General features: G+C 39.6%; 1 protein-coding gene and 1 long non-coding RNA gene across 6 annotated transcripts in view; one reads left to right on the forward strand and one right to left on the reverse strand.

Annotated features, from left to right (window-relative positions):
• The window catches only part of LOC117661176 (uncharacterized), a 185,367-nt gene that overhangs the window by 105,949 nt on the left and 56,152 nt on the right, over window positions 1-23,266 (forward strand). The window contains exon 1 of one of the 3 annotated variants that reach the window (XR_015733202.1): window positions 19,384-19,540. The exons of the other annotated variants lie outside the window; for them this stretch is intronic. This is a non-coding gene — a long non-coding RNA (uncharacterized LOC117661176). Of the gene's footprint in view, window positions 1-19,383; window positions 19,541-23,266 lie in introns of those variants that run through there. 3 annotated transcript variants of the gene reach the window in all.
• Window positions 20,800-23,266, reverse strand: part of BRINP2 (BMP/retinoic acid inducible neural specific 2) — a 146,431-nt gene continuing 143,964 nt past the window's right edge. For all 3 annotated transcript variants that reach the window (XM_034409734.3, XM_034409735.3, XM_034409736.2), the window contains one exon: window positions 20,800-22,643. In XM_034409734.3, the coding sequence (XP_034265625.1) occupies window positions 21,530-22,643 (1,114 nt within the window). In that variant the 3' untranslated portion in view covers window positions 20,800-21,529. The remainder of the gene's footprint in view (window positions 22,644-23,266) is intronic.

Consider the following 23,266-nt stretch of genomic DNA (forward strand, 5'->3'; position numbering starts at 1 on the left):
AAGAAAATAAAGAATGAAAACAAAGTTACAGATTTGGTTGCAATTCCTGTTTCTTAACTGCTCCAAAAACCATGTTCCTATCACAGTTGGAACAAAAAAGCTCAGGTAGAGAGGATGAGTGTCACATTGTTTTACTCAGAATCAAATCCAATAAATGAACACTTTTATGGGGAAACTGGCAGATTATCTCTCCCTTCCAAATTGCTGAGGATTGTGAGCTATGATTCTGTTTAAAGGATCTTAACATAAGCTATTTGTGGTGATGTACATTGGCAGTGGAAGATACGTACAGCTTCACATCATATCATAATCTGGCAGCATTTGCTTTCTATTATCTATAATTTATCACTTTGTTGTTAGTTGTGAAGTCATGTCCAACCCATTGCGACCCCATGGACAACGTTCCTCCAGGCCTTCCAGTCCTCTACCATCCTCTGGAGTCCAGTTAAGCTCCCGCCAACTGCTTCAGTGACTCCATCCAGCCACCTCATTCTCTTATTTTATTTTATTTTTATTTATTAGATTTCTATACCGCCCTACTCCCGAAGGACTCAGGGCGGTGCACAGCCAAACAATAAAAACACATACAATACAAAATTTAAAAAATAGAATAAAATCAAATTAAATAATTTTGGCCCCGACAGATTTAAAACCCCAAACTTTTAAAACCAATTTAAAATTGAATATATAAATACTAAAAAATATTTAAAATTTTAAAAAATCTTTTATAAAAGAGGGGGAAAATTAGGCCAGGCCGGCCTGGTGAAATAGTAAGGTCTTTAAGGCGCGGCGGAAGGTGCGCAGATCCGGGATCCTCCGTATCTCTGGGGGGAGCTCGTTCCAGATAGTAGGTGCCCCCACAGAGAAGGCTCTCCCCCTGGGGGCCGCCAGTCGGCATTGTTTGGCTGACGGCACCCGGAGGAGCCCCTCTCTATGGGAGCGTACCGGCCGGTGGGAGGCTATTGGTGGTAGTAGGCGGTCCCGCAAGTACCCGGGTCCTAAGCCATGGAGCGCTTTAAAGGTGGTAACCAAAACCTTGAAGCGCACCCGGAAGACCACCGGGAGCCAGTGCAGCTCGCGCAGGAGAGGTGTTACATGGGAACGCCATGTCGCTCCCATTACCACCCGCGCGGCCGCACTCTGCACCAGTTGGAGCCTCCGGGTGCTCCTCAAGGGGAGCCCCATGTAGAGAGCGTTGCAATAGTCCAGGCGGGAGGTGACAAGGGCATGAGTGACCGTGCGTAAAGAGTCCCGATCCAGAAAGGGACGCAACTGGCGAATCAGGCGAACCTGATGAAAAATCCTCCCGGTCACGGCCGTCAAGTGCTCTTCTAAAGACAGCCGTGAGTCCAGGAGGACGCCCAAGTTGCGAGCCCTCTCCGTGGGGGCCAATGATTCGCCCCCAATAGTCAGTGATGGCGTCAACTGACTATATCGGGACGTCGGAAACCACAGCCACTCAGTCTTGGATGGGTTGAGCCTGAGCCTGTTCCTCCCCATCCAGATCCGTACGGCCTCCAGGCACCGGGACATCACTTCAAGGGCATCGTTGGGGTGATCCGGGGTGGAGATGTACAGCTGGGTGTCGTCAGCGTACTGATGGTACTCCACCCCGAAACCACGGATGATCTCGCCCAGCGGCTTCACATAAATGTTGAACAGGAGAGGCGAGAGGACCGACCCTTGCGGCACCCCACATATGAGGGGCCTCGGGGTCGACCTCTGTCCCCCTGTCAACACAGACTGCGACCGGTCAGAGAGAAAGGAGGAGAACCACCGCAACACAGTGCCTCCCACCCCCAACTCTTCCAACCGGTGCAGCATGATACCATGGTCGATGGTATCAAAAGCCGCTGAGAGATCTAACAGGACCAGGACAGAGGAGCACCCCCTGTCCCGAGCCCTCCAGAGATCATCAACCAACGCGACCAATGCCGTTTCCGTGCTGTACCCGGGCCTGAAGCCCGACTGGAACGGATCCAGATACGTCGTTTCATCTAGGTGCTGGGGGAGCTGTTGCGCGACCACACTCTCAACAACCTTCGCAACAAAGCGAAGATTGGAGACCGGACGATAATTTACCAACATTGCCGGGTCCAGGGAAGGCTTCTTGAGGAGAGGCCTCACCACCGCCTCTTTCAAGGTGGCGGGAAAGTCACCCTCACTCAGCGAAGCGTTTATAATCCCCTGGAGCCAGCCTCGTGTCACTTCCCGGGAAGCCAGTACTAACCAGGAAGGACACGGGTCCAATAAACAAGTGGTCGCGTTCAGTCTACCCAGAATCCTGTCCACGTCCTCAGGGGTCACAGGATCAAACTCATTCTCTGTTGTCCCATTCTTCTTTTGCCCTCAATCTTTCCCAGCATTAGGCTTTTCTCCAGTGAGTCCTTCCTTTTCATTAAGTGGCCAAAGTATTTGAGTTTCATCTTCAGGATCTGGCCTTCTAAAGAACAGTCAGGGTTGATCTCCTCTAAGACTGACCAGTTTGATCGCCTTGCAGTCCAAGGGACTCACAGGAGTCTTCTCACCATAGTTCAAAGGCCTCAGTTCTTTGGCGCTCAGCCTTTCTTATGGTCCAACTTTCACAGCCATACATTGCAACTGGGAAAACTTGACCATATTCCCTATCAGTACCTAAACAATGAATGGGCATTTATACTGCTCACTGAAATGCTCCATCTTCTTCCATAATAGAATGTTCCATGTCTGGAATATCATTGTCTCTGCACAACAGGTTCTGACCAGTTCTGGAGAACCGGTAGCGGAAATTTTGAGTAGCTTGGAGAACCGATAGTAAAAATTCTGACTGGCCCCTCCCCCATCTATTCTCTGCCTCCCAAGTCCCAGCTGATCGGGAAGAAATGGGGATTTTGCAATAACCTTCTCCTGGAATGGGGTGAGAATGGAGATTTTACAGTATCCTTCCCCTGCCACGCCCACCAAACCACGCCCACCAAGCCATGCCCACAGAACCAATAGTAAAAAAATTTGAAACCCACCACTGCTGCACAAGGTTAGCACAGAATATCATTCATGAAACTTTTCTAAAGTTCTTAGAGCAGATTCAATCTCCCCCCTTTGGGAAAAGATTTCTGGCAAACAAAACAAAGCATATGTTATTAATTTGCAGTCCAATTTTTTTCCCAGTGTTACATAGAAGGTAGTTAAATTTTGTTCAATTGCTATGTACATTTGGCAATCATTGCTCAAGATACCAGAAGGCAATGTTTTTTCCTCTGGTTTTATTTAGATTATAATGAATAATATGATTTTGTTCTTTTATGAGTTTGTCTATATTGATATGTATTAATTAGTGACCATAAATAAACACACAGAATTAACCATTTTTAAGCCCTCATGTGAAACTTCTTTTTAACTCAAGTTTTTTGTCTAGCTATCTTAATCAAACATTAAACCACCACCATCTTGGATTCCAATAATTTAGCTGCTTCGTCTTAGACTTATTGAATATAGATTAAAGATAACAGTCACTTAAATTTTATATGAGATAGTAAAAAGCTTTGTGCAGGGGATAAAAAATGGTACTGTAAATGCTCTTGTTGCCCAAGGATTCCTAATCAGTACATAAAGTGTTCTAAAACCATTCTTTAGAAATATAAATTAGGGAGGAAGGGACTTTTCTTCCTACTAACCATTTCTTATAAATATAGATGCTTAGTATCCCGGGAATCCTTAGTTTTTTGTTAAACAAAATTGGCTAATTCTTCTAGAGGTTTAAAGAATTTTTTTTTTAAATGCCATCTGCTTAAAATGTGAAAATTGGATGTGAAATGTTCAAATCAATTGAATTCCTCTACTTGTGATGTGTATTTCAAATTTATACAGATTAGCTGCTGCTTTTCTTAACAGACAATCCTTGTTGCCTTGCATATCACACAATTATTCTGAACAAACAAGGGTCAGCACTGTCCATTCAGCATCAGTGGAGAAGCTCTTTTTTCCCCCTATTAATAGAGCCAGAGTGTTATTTTCTTGCTAGAGTGTGAATTAGTTTCAAATATGTCTTTTAATATAGAAGTGTGAAACTGAAATGGTAAACCCCAATGGTATCCACACTCCGCATGGGTGCCCATTAGTATGATATAAATAGAATTGAAGCAAAATTGTTTATATATACTATATCTTACACCTTTTTAAAAAAAGTATTCTATGTATGAATATTGGTGTCAAGATTGAACCGCTTTGTCTCTTTCAAACCTTAACATTTTTCAACTTGCCATTGAACTGGGGGAGGGAAAGGTGAAATAGAATGCTGAGAATGTGTACGCAGACCGTGAGAGCCTGGCAACCATCTGCACATGCTTGAGAAAGAGATGGACTGTTCCCATAACAAAAGGACTTCTCATAATTGGGCAATGTAATCACCCAGGGGTGGGGAGAAAGGGAAGCTATTGTTTAACCAAGCAAGCATTTGTGCGGGAAAACCAGAGCTGGTTTTGATTCTTCAATACCAAAATGGTGTACCTAATAAAGTTTTATTTTTGGGAATTCAAAGCTCCCAAGAGTGTTTCCTTATTTTGAGTTCACTAGTTGGACAGTTGATAATTGGATGTTCATCTCAGCATTTTATACACAGTACTTTTTCAGTAATATCTGAGAAGTGATCTGCACTGAGAATGCTTGTTTTACATTAATTCATTAATTCATTCATTTTTTTGTAATTCTGTGTTTTTAGCTCAGTAGCATTTACCCCAAATAAGAAGTTAAAATTCTGCATTTGCTATTTCTTATCTATTTCTTTCATTAACAGAGGTATCAGATCTAAGCTGCAAAACTCCAGATAGCCACTAAATGGCAGAAAAAAATCTAGAAAATTTATGTCTTTTTCTATCTAGTGTTCATCTGGGTTTTTGCAATCCAGATACAAATGAGTTATGAATTAAGAATCTAAATTTATGAATTACTATTTAAACAAAGCAAAGTTGTTTCATACTTTGATGACTAAATAGAACAGCAGTTCTCAACCTGGGGGTCGCGACCCCTTTGGGGGTCGAACGGCCATTTCACAGGGGTCACCAAAGCCCTCTCTCGCCCCCCCCCCCACGCCTTCACTCACCCTCACCCACTGCCTCTGTTGGAGGGCTACGTATCCTAGTGTGCAACGCGGTGCCCCACACTTTAGCAAAGAGAGCGGAGAAAGGTTGCGTGCGTGTGGGTGTGCGCGCACGTGACTAGAAAACATTCTAGTGCAGGAAAAGTCCTGGGGAGTTCAGGGACTCCCTGCTGCTGCTGCCGCCGCCGCCAATACCTGCAGCTGCAAGAGCCTAACAGAAAAAGTTTGGGTGAGTAAGTTCAGGGTTTCCCTGCCGCCACTGCACCGCTCCCGGTTCCGGTAGTAAAAAAAAATTAATAGTTCGGAGAACCGGTAATAAGATTGGCTGGCCACACCCCCGAACTGGTTCCCGGCCCGGTTGCCATTCGCTTACCCTGCCCACTCCCAATCTATTGGTGCCTCCTGAATCCCAGCTGATCGCTAGAGGGAAAAAACCTGTTTAAATTCTTGCCGCGGGGCTTCAAAGGGCCGTCCTACAGCTGATCAGTGTTAAAAGAAAACAAATGAGTAGACCTGTGCCTGCAAAAATAGAAAAACAGCCCCTTTCAGCTTCAGCATAGGTTAATTACCATAAGTTGATTTGATCAGCCTCCTGACTCTCAGCTGATTTGCTCTCAGCTGTTTTATGCAGGGCTCTGTTCTGTTGCTAGCTGCAAAGAGGTAAATTGCTGGAGCAGATTTTTTTCCCCCTAGCTATGCTGAAAAAGCGAAACTGAAAGTAAAGCACTGTCTTTGCTGCAACGTGACAAAATGAGGCAGACAGAGATTTCTTTTTCTTTTTCTTTTTCCTCACCAAAAAAGGTAGGTGCAAAACTGCAAACAATGGGAAATTTAGGGTAAAAGAGGAGGTTCAAGATTTTAAAACACAAAAGAAAAAAAGCTCTATTTAACTAGGGAATTGTAATAATTGAGATACTATTAATTGTATATTGTGTTGAAAGCAGAAATGGTTAAGTTGTGGTTTGGAGGACTATATGGGGGAAATTATTTGGTTTATTATTATTGGTAAATATAATTAATTGATTTGTAAGAAATTGGATTGCATGGAAATAATTGGAATATTCATGTTCCTATTGATTAATATACAAAAAAGATAGTTATATAACTAATTGATTTATATTAAAATGTTGAATTTGTATTAAACAACTGTATTACATAATTACATAATTAACCAATGTGAGGATGGATATAAAAATAGATGACAATGCGAAGGGGTATAATATAGAATAGAAGGGAAAAATTGAATTTGATTAAGATTAAAGATGAGGATGAAGGGTAATATTGGTTTTTTTAAAAAATAGATGAGGAATAAATATGGCAAAAAGGAAATATAGAAATTGTAAATTTAATTGAAATGACTAAACACTGTTTAAATTTGTGAACCGGCCAAATACTCTGTTCAAAGAAAATACGTTGTATGTTTATATGTGTGTTTCTAATTATTGCTATTTATTCATATTTGTTCTCTTTTATTCTTTAAAGTTTAACAATTCATTCTTTATCTTAATATCTTTATATTTGTTTGGGGTTGGTTTTCTTCCCTTTCATCTTTTTTATTGTACAGCAATCTTTCTCCTCAAACCTACCACCTCTCTCTTTTCTTTCCTTCTTACTTTCTCTTCCTCCCCCTCTTCTTCTCCTCCCTACTTCCTCTTCCTTTCTCCTTCTCCTCCTCTCTTCCTCCCTCTTTTACCCTCACTCCTACTCTAATTTTCCTTCCTTTCCTTCATCCCTCTTTATTGTTGTATCCTTTTATGCATATGGACTACTCAGAGGGCTGAAAAAGTTATTTTTGACTGGTCCTCGCACTTTTGACCAGTCCTCGAACTTACGACTGTCCTCACATTTTACATTTTTGTCCTATCGTGTCACCATGGTGAAGAGAAGCAGTTGTGAAATGAGTGACATGGTTGTTAAGAATACTACAATGGGCATAAATGATGACCAGTCATAAGTGCGAAGACCGGTCAAAAGTGCGAGGACCTGTCAGAAATGACTTTTTTCAGCCCTCTGGGTATCCTTTTGTGCATATGGACTACTCAGAGGGCTGAAAAAGTTATTTTTGACTTATCCTCGCACTTTTGACCAGTCCTCAAACTTACGACTGTCCTCACATTTTACATTTTTCTCCCTATCTTGTCACCATGGTGAAGAGAAGCAATTATGAAATGAATGACATGGTTGTTAAGAATGCTGCACGGGCATAAATGTGAGGATGGTCATAAGTGTGAGGACCAGTCAAAAGTGTGAGAACCTGTCAGAAATGACTTTTTTCAGCCCTCTGAGTAGTCCCTATACATGGCCATGGCCACCCGGTCACATGACCAGCTAGCCACGCCCACAAAATAAGCCACGCCCACAGAACTGGTAGTAAAAAATTTTAGAACCCATCCCTGGTTGGGAGTCACCACAACATGAGGAACTGTATTAAAGGGTCGCGGCATTAGGAAGGTTGAGAACCACTGAAATAGAACATAGAATAATAGGGTTGGATGGGAACATGGAGGTCTTCTAGTCCAACCTGCTGCTTGTGGCAGGAGATTCTACACCATTTAGGACTTTCTTTGGGTTTGATGGGGATACACGTGATCTTAGAAAGAATAAAAGAATAATAGAGGGAAATTATGCTGCAGGTCCTCCAGTCCAACCCTCCACCCAAGCAGGAGACCCTATACTATTTCACATACCCATGTTTCCCCAAAAATGAGACTGGGTCTTATTTTCTTTTGGGTCTCAAAATAAGCACTAGGGCTTTTTTTTTTTTTTAAATTTGATTTATATGCCGCCCTTCTCCGGAGACTCAGGGCGGCTTACAATGTGCTCAGCAATAGCCTTCATTCTTTTGTATATTTACACGAAGTCAGCTTATTGCCCCCACAAACTGGGTCCTCATTTAACCTACCTTAGAAAGGATGGAAGGCTGAGTCAACCTTGAGCCTGGTAAGAATCGAACCTGCAGAAATTATGGGAGGGGCTTATTTTTCCGCCATGTACGGGAGGCCCATTTCTTCTGCTTGCTTGTGGCAAGGCAGGAGGCTGTGCAACATGCCAGTGCCACCGCTGTGAGGTGGGGGGGGTGGAGCTGTCCCACACACTCTGCATCTAATTACCTCAGGGCAGTGGTGGGATTCAGGCAATTTAACAACCGGTTCTCTGCCCTAATGATTTCTTCCAACAACCAGGGTGCCAAACTGCTCAGAAAGTTAACAACTGGTTCTCCTGAAGTGGTGTTAACTGGCTGAATACCACCACTGCCTCAGGGCCCTCACAGCCAGGCCACTCATGCCTTGCCTTGCCTTGCAGCCGTGGCACCAGCATACTGCTTGGCCTCCTGTTCTGTTGCAGGTGTGAGTAAGCAGAAGAAGTGGGTCAGCAGCCATGTGGACTCCTGCTGCACATGGCTGCCAGTGCTGCCACTGCAAGGCAGTTGTAGGGGTGTGGATGGCCTGGCTATGGGGCCATGATGTAAACCAGAGTGGACCATGTGGGATAGCTCCACCCCACCCACCTTGCCTTGTGGCTGTGGCACCATGAGCAATCAGATGGAATGGGTGGGAAGCCAGCTGTGCAGGCTCTTAAGTACGGCTTATTTTGGGGGTACAGTTTATATTAGGTGCACACATAAAAAACATGCTAGGGCTTATTTTCAGGATAGGGCTTATTTTCAGGAAAACAGGGGTACCTATAACCATATAAATTTGAATGTAGAATTTAGATTTCAAATTTCAATTGGCAGAATTTTAAAACCTATCTTACTTAAGAGTGTTTGGCATCTTCTACGTTAGCCCAAGCTATGAGAAATTATGTCTGTCCTTTGATCAGAATGAGAGCTGCAAACTGATCCAGCAGCCCATTCCATTCTTTCTACCCTCACCCATGTCTTATTACCAGGTTATTCTTTCTGGTCAAATCTCATGAATATCACTCCCTGAATGGCATCCAAAATTGACTTCCTCAGTCATACGCCACTGCAAAACTTGCTTTTTTTTTTAGCAGCAATGCTAAAGGCTCTGACATTATCAAGAGATGTAGCCTATCAGCTTTTAGCAGACGCTAATACTGTGACTGGCTTAACTTCCCCAGCATGTTAACACATAAGACACAAGAGCTGGGTTCAATGGATGAATAATAAATTCCCCTGGTCAAATCTAACAGGCAATGTTCCACAGCTCAAAAGCAGATTAAAAAGGGTCTCCTGAATTGACTGGCTCAGATAATGCCTGGGGAAGAAAATTTTTTATGGGTCAAGAAACAATTTCAGAGTTCAGACTGATTTTCTCTGCACACATTTACAGTGTTGCCTTAACTAGAAGAAGCTGTCATGGGGTTCTTTGGCATCAGGGGTTCTCCATCTCAACCAGTTCCATTTCTCCCAGTGCCAAATGGAGGAATGAGATGGAAAACAACAACAACCCTGGCTGATATTTTTTCTTAGCTCAGAGTAGGTATGCTCATAGTGAAATGTTGCTGTAGGAGTGCTCATTGCTTTATTTTAAGCTCAGTTTCCTCTAGTATGGGTTTTGGAAGTTACTTTGATTTCCTATCCTATTGTAGGCCTAGAACTGACCCACACTCCTACCTCTTTGCCCCTCCCCTCAGTACTGCACCCAAACCTTTACTAGGATAAATTACTACCCTGAGGGAATTTTACTTGGAAACTTTCCATAACATAAAGGTGGAAATGATGGGGAATGATTTTCCCTGTAACATTTCTGTACGCTGCTAATTTTACAGGAAAAAATGGAAAGTCAGTATACTACTGATGCATTAGAATTTCTCTACAAATTTTTCAGTTACATAGTTCCTTTCTTTCTTTTTCTCCAAAACCAGAAATGCAAATAGCTAGATTGATTGACCAGTGAAGGCAGCAATTTTTGGCTAGCCCCAAGGCTTCTTTCATCAATAGATACAGTGGAAGCAGCCTGACAGTATAAGGTGATAAATTCATGAATAAAATTTAAGTGCATATCAGTTGTTCCTCATTTCCACATACCTGGAGAAAAACAGTAAAAGTTCTGAATCTAATAATGTGTGTGTCTAGGGGGAGGAATGGAGCAACTAATATCCACAAAAAAAAAGTGGGGGGGAGTATTTATTTTGTTCTCAATGGGTTCTGAAGGAGGCTATGGGAGACTTTTTTTTTTTGAAAAGACTTATACACAAACTGTGTTTCTAGAATGGATTGGGCACTCTACCTGAGCATCTTATAGTGTAATGCCAAGTAAAGTTCGATTCACTTAATGATGTTAACTTAGTAATTTCATGCTGTCAAAACGACTGTTGAGGCAAACTGAATTAATTTTTGAAATCTGCATTTCTCTAAGTATAGAAGTACAATTCTCTGGAAAGAAAGTATTGCAAATATGCATATATCAGGGAGAAGAGTGACACCTATATTAGTAAAAATGGATTAAAATGCATTGTGTTGAGAAAAATTGCTTGCCAAAGTCCATATATTAGGCAAATATTAGTAAAATGATGTATTGAAGAAAATATATTGGAACAGTGGTCTTCAAATGTGGCAGTACTGCTTATTCTCTAAAATGAGAAATGAATTTTTGTGTGTGTCGCCTCCTCCTATGAATAACAGTAATGATTTCATTGGTGTTTGAGGTAAGCAAGAAATAAATATACTGCTTTTAATGATCAAATGTTAATCTTTATGTCACAGGATTTCTCAAATTTTATGGTTCTATTTCCATGCATCTGTTCAGGGTCTTGTTTGTTTTTATTGTGATTCTCCCCTTCCCAGATGTTTGAGGCCTTCTACAGAACACCAAGCTATAGTTTGAGAATTTCTATATTACAAAATATGTAACCCAAAATACATTAATATTTTCATGCAGCCTTTTTAAAAACACTAAACTGTGTTTTTCCCATCCCTAATACCTTATAACAGTAAGGCCTCACCTGTTGGGTTAGCTTCCAAGTTCACATCAAGACTCTGGAATTTTGAAAAACTTAAATCAGCCTTCCAAATTTTATTTCCTCTGAACATAATGAGCCTGTAATTTCCAGGCAGGAATGCTGCTTAAATTGAAATTGCATAGGTTTATCCCCCCACCCCCCTTTTAAAATAATAATAAACCCCACGATTTGGCTGTTTCTTCTTATCTTGAAAAGAGCTTCAGGGCAAATTGGGTGTATTCAAGCTTTAACACAGCCAGTCACCCTTCAGTAGCCCTATAGTGGACCTGCAGGTGATATCTATGGTGGCACAGTGGTTAGAATGCAGTATTGCAGGCTAATTCTGTCCACTGCCAGCAGTTTGATCCTGACAGGCTCCAGGTTGACTAAGCCATCCATCCTTCCGAGGTCAGTAAAACGAAGATCCGGATTGTTGGGGGTAATATGCTGATTCTGTAAACTGCTTAGAGAAGGCTGTAAACCACTATGAAGCAGTATATAAGTCTAAGTGCTATTGCTATCATGATATCATCACCACTTTCCTACAATTGAGGATATATGCAGAAAAGATAGCATTCTTGCAGTATTATGAAATTTCTTTAAGCACAAATTAATCAGTTTTTCTAAATATTTGATGGAGATTTAATCACCTTCTTTGATAGATGATGGCTCTAGGAAAAGTGACAGAATTCCTCTCTCTTCCCTGTTTCTTACTAGAGAAAAAGATCAAAGCTAATACACCTACTCTTTAGTCTGATAAACTCACCCATAATGAGGAGATTTGAGGTAAATGACTAATATCCAGGTGTTTTGAAGGCAGCAGCAAAATTGTTATTTTTAGTCTTAGTTTATAGAAATCATTTGGTCTCTTTAATAATATCTTAACTTAAACAGTCTCCTTCTTTCATATATGTACTCTATATAATTACTTACGCAGGTATTAATGATGTGTGATATTTTTAAATAGTTTTGACTTGGTCTTGGACTGTAAACCAATGAATCAAGGTTTATTTTGCAATAACTCCAAGATTCTATGGTTGCTTGTGCTTCTGGTTATAATTATCCTATTTCTGTATACAGATCAGCCCTTCTGTTCTTCTATAGAATAATGATAATTAAAGACATATCTGTCATGATTTAACTTTCAGTATAAAGAGCCATTAAACCTTCACTTTTTATAGTTCATCTGTTATGATGTCTTGTTCAACTCAACCTTTTCCTGACATAGAGGGACAGTTATAGGAAATGCCTAATCTGCCACTTTTATATATTCTGGGTGCAGAACACAGCCAATAAAATGCAAAGAAAAGCAATGTTGCTCCCTTATTCTCCAACAAATTGCTCTTGTGCCAGTACCAGTACTCCATGAATGTGCAACAGAAGGGAGGAAATAGCAGATGATAAGCCAGATCCTTTCTGTTTGACTAAAGTAGACTTCTCAACTGCGGATGAAGAATACCAGGATAGGGAAGGTCCCCCAAGTACTATGATTTTATGGACAAATAGTAATGTAAATGCAGCACTAAATTTAAACTTTCAAAATACATCTTCTGTTTCCTGTACATGCAATCCCTAGTCCTCATGATTTTAGATGAAGGTTTTAAAGATATTTTACCTACTTTAATAGCTATAAAATATATAAGACACAGTATTTTTTTTGGAACTCTTTCATTCTAATTGTGTAATAATGTACACATTGCCTCTAACAGCAATATCATATAGGAGACTTTACAGTGCATCAGCATTGTATATCCATGGTCACATAATAGTTGTGATTGAGTAGTTAAGCTGTTTTACTTCTAAGTCAATCAGAAATCAGAAGAGGTCTAGTTCCAGCTTGCAGTATTAAAGTTCTGCAGAGCTCAGAGGAAAGATGTTTTCTTATATGCAGGAAACCATGGTCCCAGTGGTTACCCCACTCTGCTCTCCACCAGCACTTCATTGATCTTTAGAGTGGTACAGGTCTTTAATGATGCAGTGAACAGGATGAGCAGGATGCAGTGTCATTTTGTCATTCCTTGTGTTCATACTGGTAGCAGCCAGGATGATTTGTTTTAGAAAGCATCCAGAAACCCTGAATGTAGCATAAAAGGGAGCAAAGGCTTTTTCTTGTTTTGAGATTCTCAATGTTTTGAGGTTGGATTAAATTAGAACTCATGCAGTTCTCCCTTACTATTTCACCAGGATTGAGGGTGAAATAGATGGTGGTGTGAAATAGTCATTGATCTACCATAGTAATAGCGATAGCTTTCCTCTCTTAAAAATATTGACAAGCTGTGCATGCAGTGATGCTGAAACAAGGCAAAACAAATGAATACAGTATGCCACAAAAAATTCACCTTCCAAGAAGACTACATGTCCAGTCTTTATATTATCTACAAAAATTGTAAATATATAGCCAATGCTTTCTGAATCTGTGGGAGAGACAAAGTTATCTTAATGAGATTTCTCAAGAATGTGAACTAAATTTCAGTTAACGCTGAACTCCTTACCTCTCTACAAAATGAGAGAGATGGGGTGGGGGGGAGAGGGAGAGAAAGAAAGAGATTTTGTTAAGATGTTCAGTTGGCACAATTTATATAGATGTAGAATTCAGTGTTCTTTAAGCAAAACAAAAATGGCTTCATTATAAAATGTTAACATGTGCTAGTATTTTGAAAATTATTTTATATAAAATAATATAGGCATTGCTGAGCTTCATAAAGTGGTCTAATTTTGCAACTTTATTGGAGGAAGGAAGCGGAACGTCAATGTAAAAAGAATTAATTGGATTGAGTGGTTGGTCATATTTGATCACAAAACTTTCATTTCTTGAGAAAAGATACTCTGAACTCTCTAGTGCATAAAATGAAAAGCAGTTTGCTTTGATAGAAAAGTCCAGCAGGGAAAATAAGTACAGTGAGTAGTCAAAGTTTATGATTAAACATTTGGATCTCCAAAATGTTGTTAAATTCCTGCTCTTATCAGATACTGTTGAATTCCAGCATAGTCCATAGTGATGAATGCTGGGAATTATAATTTCAACAACTTCCAGAAAGAAGAGAACCAAACTGTATTCTGAAGAATACAGGTTTGCCATTTTCCTAGTATAGCACTAAACCCACATACAAAATCAGGTTTTAGGTTGTCTGCTATTCAACTTCATGAGTCCCATGCTTGTTGGAGGGTTTCTCCACTTGGTGACATTCAGAAAGTGGGGAGATGAGAGTCTTTAATGAGAACATTGTCCTCTAACTGCAAGACAGAGCAGATTCAATTGAGATTAACAATGGAAAGAGCAAAAATATGCTGGGTTACTTTTCTGTTGGCTCACTAAATGGTAAGCCTTTCAACAGTATTGTGAGAAAGTGCTTATATATGTGTGTGTGTTTGTGTGTGTGTGTTTTCTGAGGTTTTCGCGGGTATTTGTATGTAGGTCTTTGGTTATTCGGGTTTTCTCCCACGTAAAATAGGAGCACGAAGCCGAAAACACCAGCCTGAAGATGACAAATGAGACTTTGTCGAAACGTCACCAAGACACTTCCAATTTTTCGCAGGAGAAAACCCGAATAACCAAAGACCTACATATATATATATGTGTGTGTGTGAGTGTGTGTGTGTGTGTGTGTGTGTGTGTGTGTGTGTGTGTGTGAGAGAGAGAGAGAGAGAGAGAGAGAGAGAGAGAGAGAGAGAGAGAGAGAGAGAGAGAGAGAGAGAGAGAGAGAGGACAGAGTCAGGAAAGTGTGACATGAGCCATGTATTCATTGGCTTCAATTTCTTTTCCATAGAGAAAATAATCAGAATGTAGAATGAAAATAAAATGACCACTCTTTCCTCTGCATTGCTCAGGAATAGGCATTAATGAATAATTTTCTTCTTATCTACCTGGCTCCTTTCAATACTTTTGTGGGCCAATGAGTATAAGCAACCTTCCTTTGATCTATTATGGATATGTTAGAATACAATCCCTATCTTCCAACAAGCATGTCTATTGTGCAGCAGGAGCTTAAATTGTGTAGTTGCAAGGTTTACAATGTTATGTTGGGGTGGATGAGGGGATTTCTCAATAATTGACCTATATAGTAGCCAATGTATTATTCTAGCTGGAACCCAAAAATATATTTTCCTTAGTGATACCATTAGATTTTAAGACGGAAACTTGGGGAACATATTGGTTCACTGTTTTTTCCAAAAAGAATGTTCTGTATTTCCTAATTCAGATCTTGATTTTGTTTTGAAACCAACACCAAAGCAATAAAGGATATTGTGTGTAGGCTCAATATTATTCTCTTTCACCAAGAAGAAGAATGTGTGTTCTTGCAATCATACATGAAGGTGTCAAGATCCAGCTTTGCCCAATGAAATGGCTGATACAATGTTTAGTTGCTGTAATGTAAGTTAAAATATAAGCAGTTAAAATTAAGCATTTTCACTATAGAAGTACTATAGAAAATTACAGTGAAACATTAAAAATGAAGGAAGAACTAAATTGACTATATTATCTACATGAGGGACACTATGGAACACAAAAATGTCTCTCTGGGGGAAAAATAAGTTGCAGTAATTCCTATCAGGTACAGAGGATGACAATTATAAGTGAATTTTAAATTCCAATAGAAGGGAGCCATAATTCATACCGAACCTATTCAAAATTGAATTCATGGGAATTCACAACTAATTAATGTCATCTCTTGTAGAAACTTGATCTTCATGATCTGCAATCTTTACTTCACTTTGTACTGTATGTCCTCTAAATTATATTACTCACAACGCTCATAATTTCCATTTCATCATTTCCATAACACATCTAAAGACAACAGAGTACTTTTATCTGCTCTTGAATTTCTGTTTCTGGTCAATTTCTCTGTCTCTCAAAAACTTGTTCGGTGCTATTTGTATTCACAGAGTTTGGAAAAAACAGAATGGTCATAACCCCTGGCAGGTTGTGGTATGGAGCTTTCCCACCACAAAAGAAATAATTGCAACTTGATGAAAGCTCTTGCTACTGATATTTCCTGAAGGGAGTCTTGTCTTCAATGAAAGGGAGGACTGTTGCATTTTGAACAACTCATTTGTAGTTGAAGGACAACTTCACAAGGCAAACCCCTTTGGCCTTTCTAAAAAGAGGATTTAAAGTCTTCTTTTCCTGATTTTGAATGAAACATTTTGGACTTTTGAATCCAGCACCTTACAGCTAAGCCACCACATCTGTTTTGTGATGGCTTATCATAGATATGTTACAGTATACTAATTTAATTTAGTGCTATATCTACAGCAGAATGAGACAACTCACCATGATCAACTCACCATGGCCAACTTGCCATGGGACAACTCACTCTGGGACAATTCAATAATTCAGTTTAATTATTTTAAATTATTTTAAAAATATTTTAATTTTTGTCATTCACATTTCATTTTGTCCCTTCTTTGGCTTCCTTTAAAGATTCCATTCCAGGATTCCTTTGATATTAGTATAACTCTTGTCCTGCGGCAAGTTGTCCCATGGCATGTTGACCATGGTAAATTGTTCCACGGCAAGTTGGCCGTGGTCAGTTGGCTGTTGCAAGTTGCCTTAGGATTTATCTACATGTAATCTTTGATTTATGACCACAATTGGGACCAGAATTTCATTTGCTAAGCAAGGCAGTTGTTAAATGAGTTGCACCCAATATTATGACCTTTTTGCCACAGTGGTTAAGTGAATCACTGAAGATGTTAAGTGAAACACATGATTGTTAAGCAAATTTGGCTTGTCTCATTGACTTTGCTTGTTGGAAGCCATATGTATATTCAGATGCATATGTGTGTGTGTGTGTGTGTGTGTGTGTGTGTGTATGTATATGTATATGTATATGTATATGCATCTGAATTTTGATAATGTGACTATTGGGATGCTGCAACTGTCATAACTGTGAAGACCAGTTGTAAGTCCTTTTTTTTAGTGTTGTTGTAACTTCAAGCAGTATTAAATGAATGATTCTAAGTTAGGACTATCTGTATTATCCAGCTGCTTATTAACTCTGATTAAAATAAATATGGCATAAATATTAACAGAAATCAAATCCAAGTCCTGTTTCAGTGGAGCAGAAACCACAAACAGCTACCCATAAACAACCTTAAGATTTAATATGAGACAGAATGGACATCCCAAAATACAGATTTACATAGATTATTCAGTCTTTGTTTCTAAAACATAGCTGTGCTTGTGAGACCATCCAAAACATATTTTTGTCTATTTTCAGATTGTCCTTTTAGGCAGATAGATTCAAAACATATTTTCTTCTATTATCAGATTGTCCTTGCAGGCAGATAGATCTTTGCAGACCTGATCTGAAAGCTTTTAGAAGGGTCTGTTTGACCCATTCTGCCCTATGTATATGAGGTTTGATATGGCTGGTCTCAATATGACAATTTCTCCTCGTTCTCTGCCCAGAGTTGAATGGTAGGGCACAATCTAAATCTCTGCCTGAACCTTTCAAGTAAAGACCAGTTGCTGGCTCATTAAACCTTGCACAGTTCTGAGGTCATGACTACTGCTACCTAATTCACACAGGAAAATACTCCCTGTGTTGTCACTGGGATCCAGTCAAGTTACTCAGCTGCCATGTTATCTATTTCCTCTTGGCATGTTTCCTGGAAACAATGATTTCAGTACCCAGAAGTACTTGAGTATTTATGCTGTCTGGCAGGAAAGGCTTGGGGATAATCCCCGGCTTCCTGCTTAGAAGGATGCTTTGTACTTTCAAGATGAAACAGGTGGTAGAAAGCCAGGTTGCTTTGAGATGGGAATGCAAGAATCCCATAGATTGTCACTTCAGAATCTCTAATCTAAAAGATCAGAAGACCAATCAAGCTATTAGTATATCTAATCTAAAAGATCAGAAGAGCAAGGAAGCTATTAAAAGAGGTTGTCCAATCCTTTATATTAGAGTTTTCCAAGGAAAGGCAAAGTAGTTGCCAACTGAGCTTTAATTATGAAGACTTTATGCACTAAAGAAAATGTATTGGCTGTGTTATTCTCCTAAATTCCTAATGATTCCACTGGATTGTTAACTAAAGCATATTCTATCAACATCATACTTAGGATTTTTTCCCCAAGTGCAGCTGAGCACAGTGTTGTGTATTCAATTTCATGGCAGGCAGGTGAGTTCTCCTGGGGTGCAGCTGGAACAAGCACTAAGTATGTATTACAGGAATGTAACCTGAGTGTGCAGCTACCTGGCAGAGTCTCACTAACAGGTTGTTCTTGGCATGCAAACATGGTAGCAGATGTGAAACAGAGGGGGAATTGCTGGGATTTACAGCAAAATTATAGGTACCTTTTTCAATAAAATGTTTAGAAACTCTTAACATCCTTCAAGAGGGAGGCTTAACTGCTAATTTTAGCATCTCTCAAAAATCTCAAATTTCAGACCAAAGAAGGAGTGGTATAATGTTACAACAAGCAAACTGATCTGAGAAGAGGCTTGGTTTCAAGTCTGCCTAATGCTGCATAGTGCGATCTTTAGGCAGACCAGGATCAGGAAGAGCAGCTTATCACATAAAGTTATATTCCAAATATCACAATATTAGGGCAGCTTGTGTTCCAAGACAGTCTGCTGGCACTGCTGGGAAAATTACAGGTGAGGAATGCAAGCAGTTAGCCCTTCTTTTCTTGCTTACCTCTTCTAGCTGATATTCAGAGTATGCTATTGATGCTTCCAGACAGACAGCTTTTAGTGCTACCAATTAAAAGACTTCCTGCAGCTATTTTGTTTTCCCCTCCTTGTTGTTTTTTATTAGAAAAAAGATGCAAGAAAACCCAATGGGAAAATGGCCATGTGTGTGTTACAAAAGGGACATAATAATACAGTATTCTGGACTCCTTTGTCATGTTTTATGAATGAAAGAGGACAATAGGATAAGAAAAGCTTTATCTAGAAGTATCCAGGCTCTGGACTTTAAAGTTCCATCATCAATACTTCTGTGATTGCAAAGGATCAACTATGCCAAAGATCCTAGGAAGTGTGTGTATGTTTAGGGGGGGAGGGAGGGGAGGGAAACAAGAATGAGATGGTATCGCTGCAGCAGCGATCAGATTTTTCTGTTTTCATTTGGCACATTGTTCTCTTGAGAAAAGGTATCAGGGATAAAAGGAAGGGTATTAAGCAAGAGGGGTCAATATGGCTATCCCATGTAATGAGTCCAGTATTGGGGAACATAGTGAGTGTAGGTCAAGTGAGCATCACTGTTGGTTAAAAGCAAGTTAGTTAAACTATCCATAGGAAGCCAGATTATTGTAACTGGCAAAGAAACAGGGTGAAAGTAAAGGAGAAATTGCAACCCCTTTGTGAATGGTAAGAAGAAAATGAGAGGAGCCTTTCACAGAAGTTTCAGTGCCCAACCCTGGATAATTAATGACCCTGATATGTGCTTACCTCTAGGATGTGTGATACCATTGAAATAAGGCAGGTGCCTCAGACAATAACACCCTTGATTTGGTACAAGGTTGTTGGATGGCTATGGAGAAGCCAACTGCCCTATTAACTAGTACCACAGAAATTGAAGAAAGAGAGGGACAGGGGTTTACACAAGAAAAAGGTATTTATCTGAATTCCTTCTTGGCATCTTTCATTCTGTTCACAAAAGTGTCTTTCAATTTCCTGACCTCAGTAGGGACTTGTTCACACTCTCCAACAACAGTAGTTTATTGCAGCAATAACTTCACTTCTATCGTGTCTGCTTTGCAAGTTCAGGAGAAATTAAGTACACAAATGGGGAGTTTAATCACTGAAGTTATTGCTGAAGTAAATTAAGCTGTTGTTCTGGATTCAAAGGTCTCATTCCTTGCATTTACGAATGGAGAACACATTCACACATTGCACAAATTGAAGAAATAATGTAAGGTATTTTGATTGTTTACTGCTTTCCTTTTTTCTGAGAGAGAGAGAGAGAGAGAAAATCTCTCCCTCCCATCATAAAATATGATAAAACATACATTTGGCTAAGATGTGTGCAGCAGTATACACAAGGAAATGGAATGTTCCATTTCAATTTGTTTTTAAATTGCAAAAATCAAATGCTTTTTAAAAAGCCAATCATTTTAAACAAATACATAAGTAAATTTATATATATCCATATATATATATATATATATATATATATATATATATATATATATATATATCCAAATATATACTGTATTTAACAACAATTTCCAAATATGTATTTGGAAACAATATATATTGTTACATATTTGGACACAATATACTGTTTGCCTAACCAAACAAGTTCCAAATATATATTTAACAACAAATTCCATATATCTATATATATGGAAACAATGTAGGTTATTAATATATTTGGACACAATATAGTGTTTGCCAAACCAAACAGGTTCCAAATATACTATATATTTAAGAATAATTGCCTCTGCATCACTTTTCCTGGATGGAAATTTTGTAATTTTCTATGAAATCAGCCACATATGAGAGAACCGCGTGATTAAAAGGGACAGAAGAGTGTGATGTGTTCCATAGTAAGGAGAGAAGAAAAAGAGATAATTTAGGCACACTTTTCATATCCCAAATGATATTAGCCAGTTAAATGATTTTACCCTAATGTAATGGCTCCAGGAATCAAATGAAAAAGTGAAGCAGGAACATGGTGAGTCAGTTGAAACTTCTTTCTTTGAAAGGCATTTTTCCAACTGATAGAGATGGAGCTACCTTCCGAGAAAGATGTGCTTAGGATGGTGGTTTTAGAAGAGAACGTAGAGAATATCAAGCCCATGCCATTGTTAGAAACACCCATAAAAATAATACAAAAGTAAACAGTATCAAGGAAAGCAAGGACTAAAGAGGGTTTTCAAACTAGGCTTTCTTGAAACCCCTGCAAGAATACGTCTAACTCTTCTTCATCATCTTTTTAAGGGCTTACTAGCCAAAACTGCCAGACACGAGCAAAAGGCTTTATTGCCGTTCCTGTCATGCTGCTTTCAGTCACTTTCTTTTTCCCAGTCTACAGGTTCCTTCATAGTTTCTTGATGCAGTCAGCAGGAAAGGGAAAATGTTCAGTGTTTGAGTAGGACATTTTTTTTTTTTTTTTTAATTTGATTTATATGCCGCCCTTCTCCGAAGACTCAGGGCGGCTTACAATGTGCTCAGCAATAGCCTTCATCCTTTTGTATATTTATACAAAGTCAGCTTATTGCCCCCACAAACTGGGTCCTCATTTCACCTACCTTAGAAAGGATGGAAGGCTGAGTCAACCTTGAGCCTTGGCGAGATTCGAACCCTGCAGTAATTGCAGGCAGCTGGTCTTAAGCAGCTTAATAACAGGGTGCCTTAAACCCTAGTACTACCAAGGCTCATTTGCATCGGCACTGCCTTGTGGCCTCTTCTTAGATAAACTATTCCAAAGATTGATGTGCCATAACTTATTTCCAAAGTTCACAGAGCCTGCAATCATCTGAGGAAGGTTGTTGGCTGTCTCATGGAATTTAATGGCTGGCATGAAAGTAAGGCCTTTGATTGTTGCAGTTTCTTTTCCTCTCCAGGGTTACAGGAGTAGCCCTACCCACTCCTAAGGCTAGCTGCAGAGTTTTCCAGTCTCATATTCCACTGGGTTTGGCAGCTTGGCATTGAAGGCCTGCAGGGTAGACTGGATCCGACTCACTTCATTGTTGGCCAGTTTGAGCCTATGCCGAAGCAAGCAAGAGAAAAGATCAATGCGGCTTTTCCCGGGTGGAGAGAGACGGTTCACTCGGTCCCTGATCTCAATCAGTTGTAATATAGCAGAGTCCTGCGAGCCTTGTGTATAGGGGTAATCTAGCTGAAGGACAAGGTCCCGAATTGCATCAGATTCAAATGGCAGGCTGTAGCCAAAGACCTGTAAGCTATTGATTCTCATATACCCTAAGTTCTTAGAAGGATCCGTTTCCAAAGGCTCATAAAAGATGGTTTCATTAGAGCTGTCGTTAAGAGATTTGATGCGGCTACGCAAATAGACATGGACTGTTTCAAAAAAGGTCTTCCACTTGCTGCCTAAAGTGAGAGTCCAGTTTTGGCATTGGCCAGAGGCATCTACATTAGTCCTTTCCCAGTCAGGGAAGCCAGTCTCATTGGTAGGCATAAACCAGCTCTCGGAATGGCTACCCCCAAAGGGGTTGACGTAGATGGCCATGACTGGTTCCAAGGTGCTATTCTTGGTGAGGCAGATCTGGAGGGAGAGGGCCAGCATGAGGTGGACCAAATTTGGCTTGTACTTGTTGCTTTTCAGTGTCACCAGCATCCTCTTTCTCCAGGAAGGGTCAAACCAAGTCCCCAGGCGCATATCATTGCTAATGAAGATTGACTGTACTTCAATGCGGCTGTCCCGCTTTTGCAGAAGGTATTTGAGCTCCAAATCCTGCAGGTCTGTTTCTAGCCCTAGGTAATGCTCAAGAGACTCTGCCACCTCTGGGCGGCACAACCCTAAAGTGAGGATATAGCCAGGATTGCAGGATCCACACTGGGTGATGTTATCTTCTGCACAGGCAGCACATTCTGGCCCTTCTCCTGCAGCACAAGGGATGGTGACCTGACAAGAGGGCTGATCATTAGGGCAGATGCAGCTGCGGCTTTCTTCAACAAATGTCCCTAGCACAGAGGCCTCACTGCAGTAAAGGAGAGACTGAACGTGGCTCCACCAGTAGGTCAAAGGCCTAGAGGAATAAGGTAAACAGAGAGAAATGTGAGCTCTGGAATTATACTTCAGAAGCACACCATTTGATCTAGCCAGATTTTATTCTTCACCAACTCATCCCCAAAGAAAAAGGAAATGTTTTTTTCCCCCCTAAAGGAAAATCTTATATTGCAATATCCTTCATGGAATTGTAATTATTCATTCAAGTTGAAATAAAAATAAATGAGCAATATCTGAAATCTCTCTAAATGCTCACTGTTTTTTAAGTTTATAACATTCTAATTATTTTACATTGTTATTTTATGACGCCCAGAGTCATTTGATAGTGAGATGGGTGGCATATAGATTTAATAAAGAAATGGGGGAAATTCCACACCATAAGCCATATGTCCATAAGCTAAATATTCATTCAGTAATAATAATAATAAGCTAAATAATAATAATATAATAAAATAAAATAATATATTATTATTATTATATAATATAATATAATAATATAATAAATATAATATAATATAATAATAAATATAATAATATAATAATATAATATAATAATATAATAAATAATAAGCTAAATATTCATTCATTCAATAAATATTCATTCATTCAATCCATAAGCTAAATAGAAACATTTTCCTTTGC

This window comes from Pantherophis guttatus, chromosome 3, assembly GCF_059756535.1.
Source record: "Pantherophis guttatus breed Tessera chromosome 3, ASM5975653v1, whole genome shotgun sequence".
Lineage (NCBI taxonomy): Eukaryota > Metazoa > Chordata > Lepidosauria > Squamata > Colubridae > Pantherophis > Pantherophis guttatus.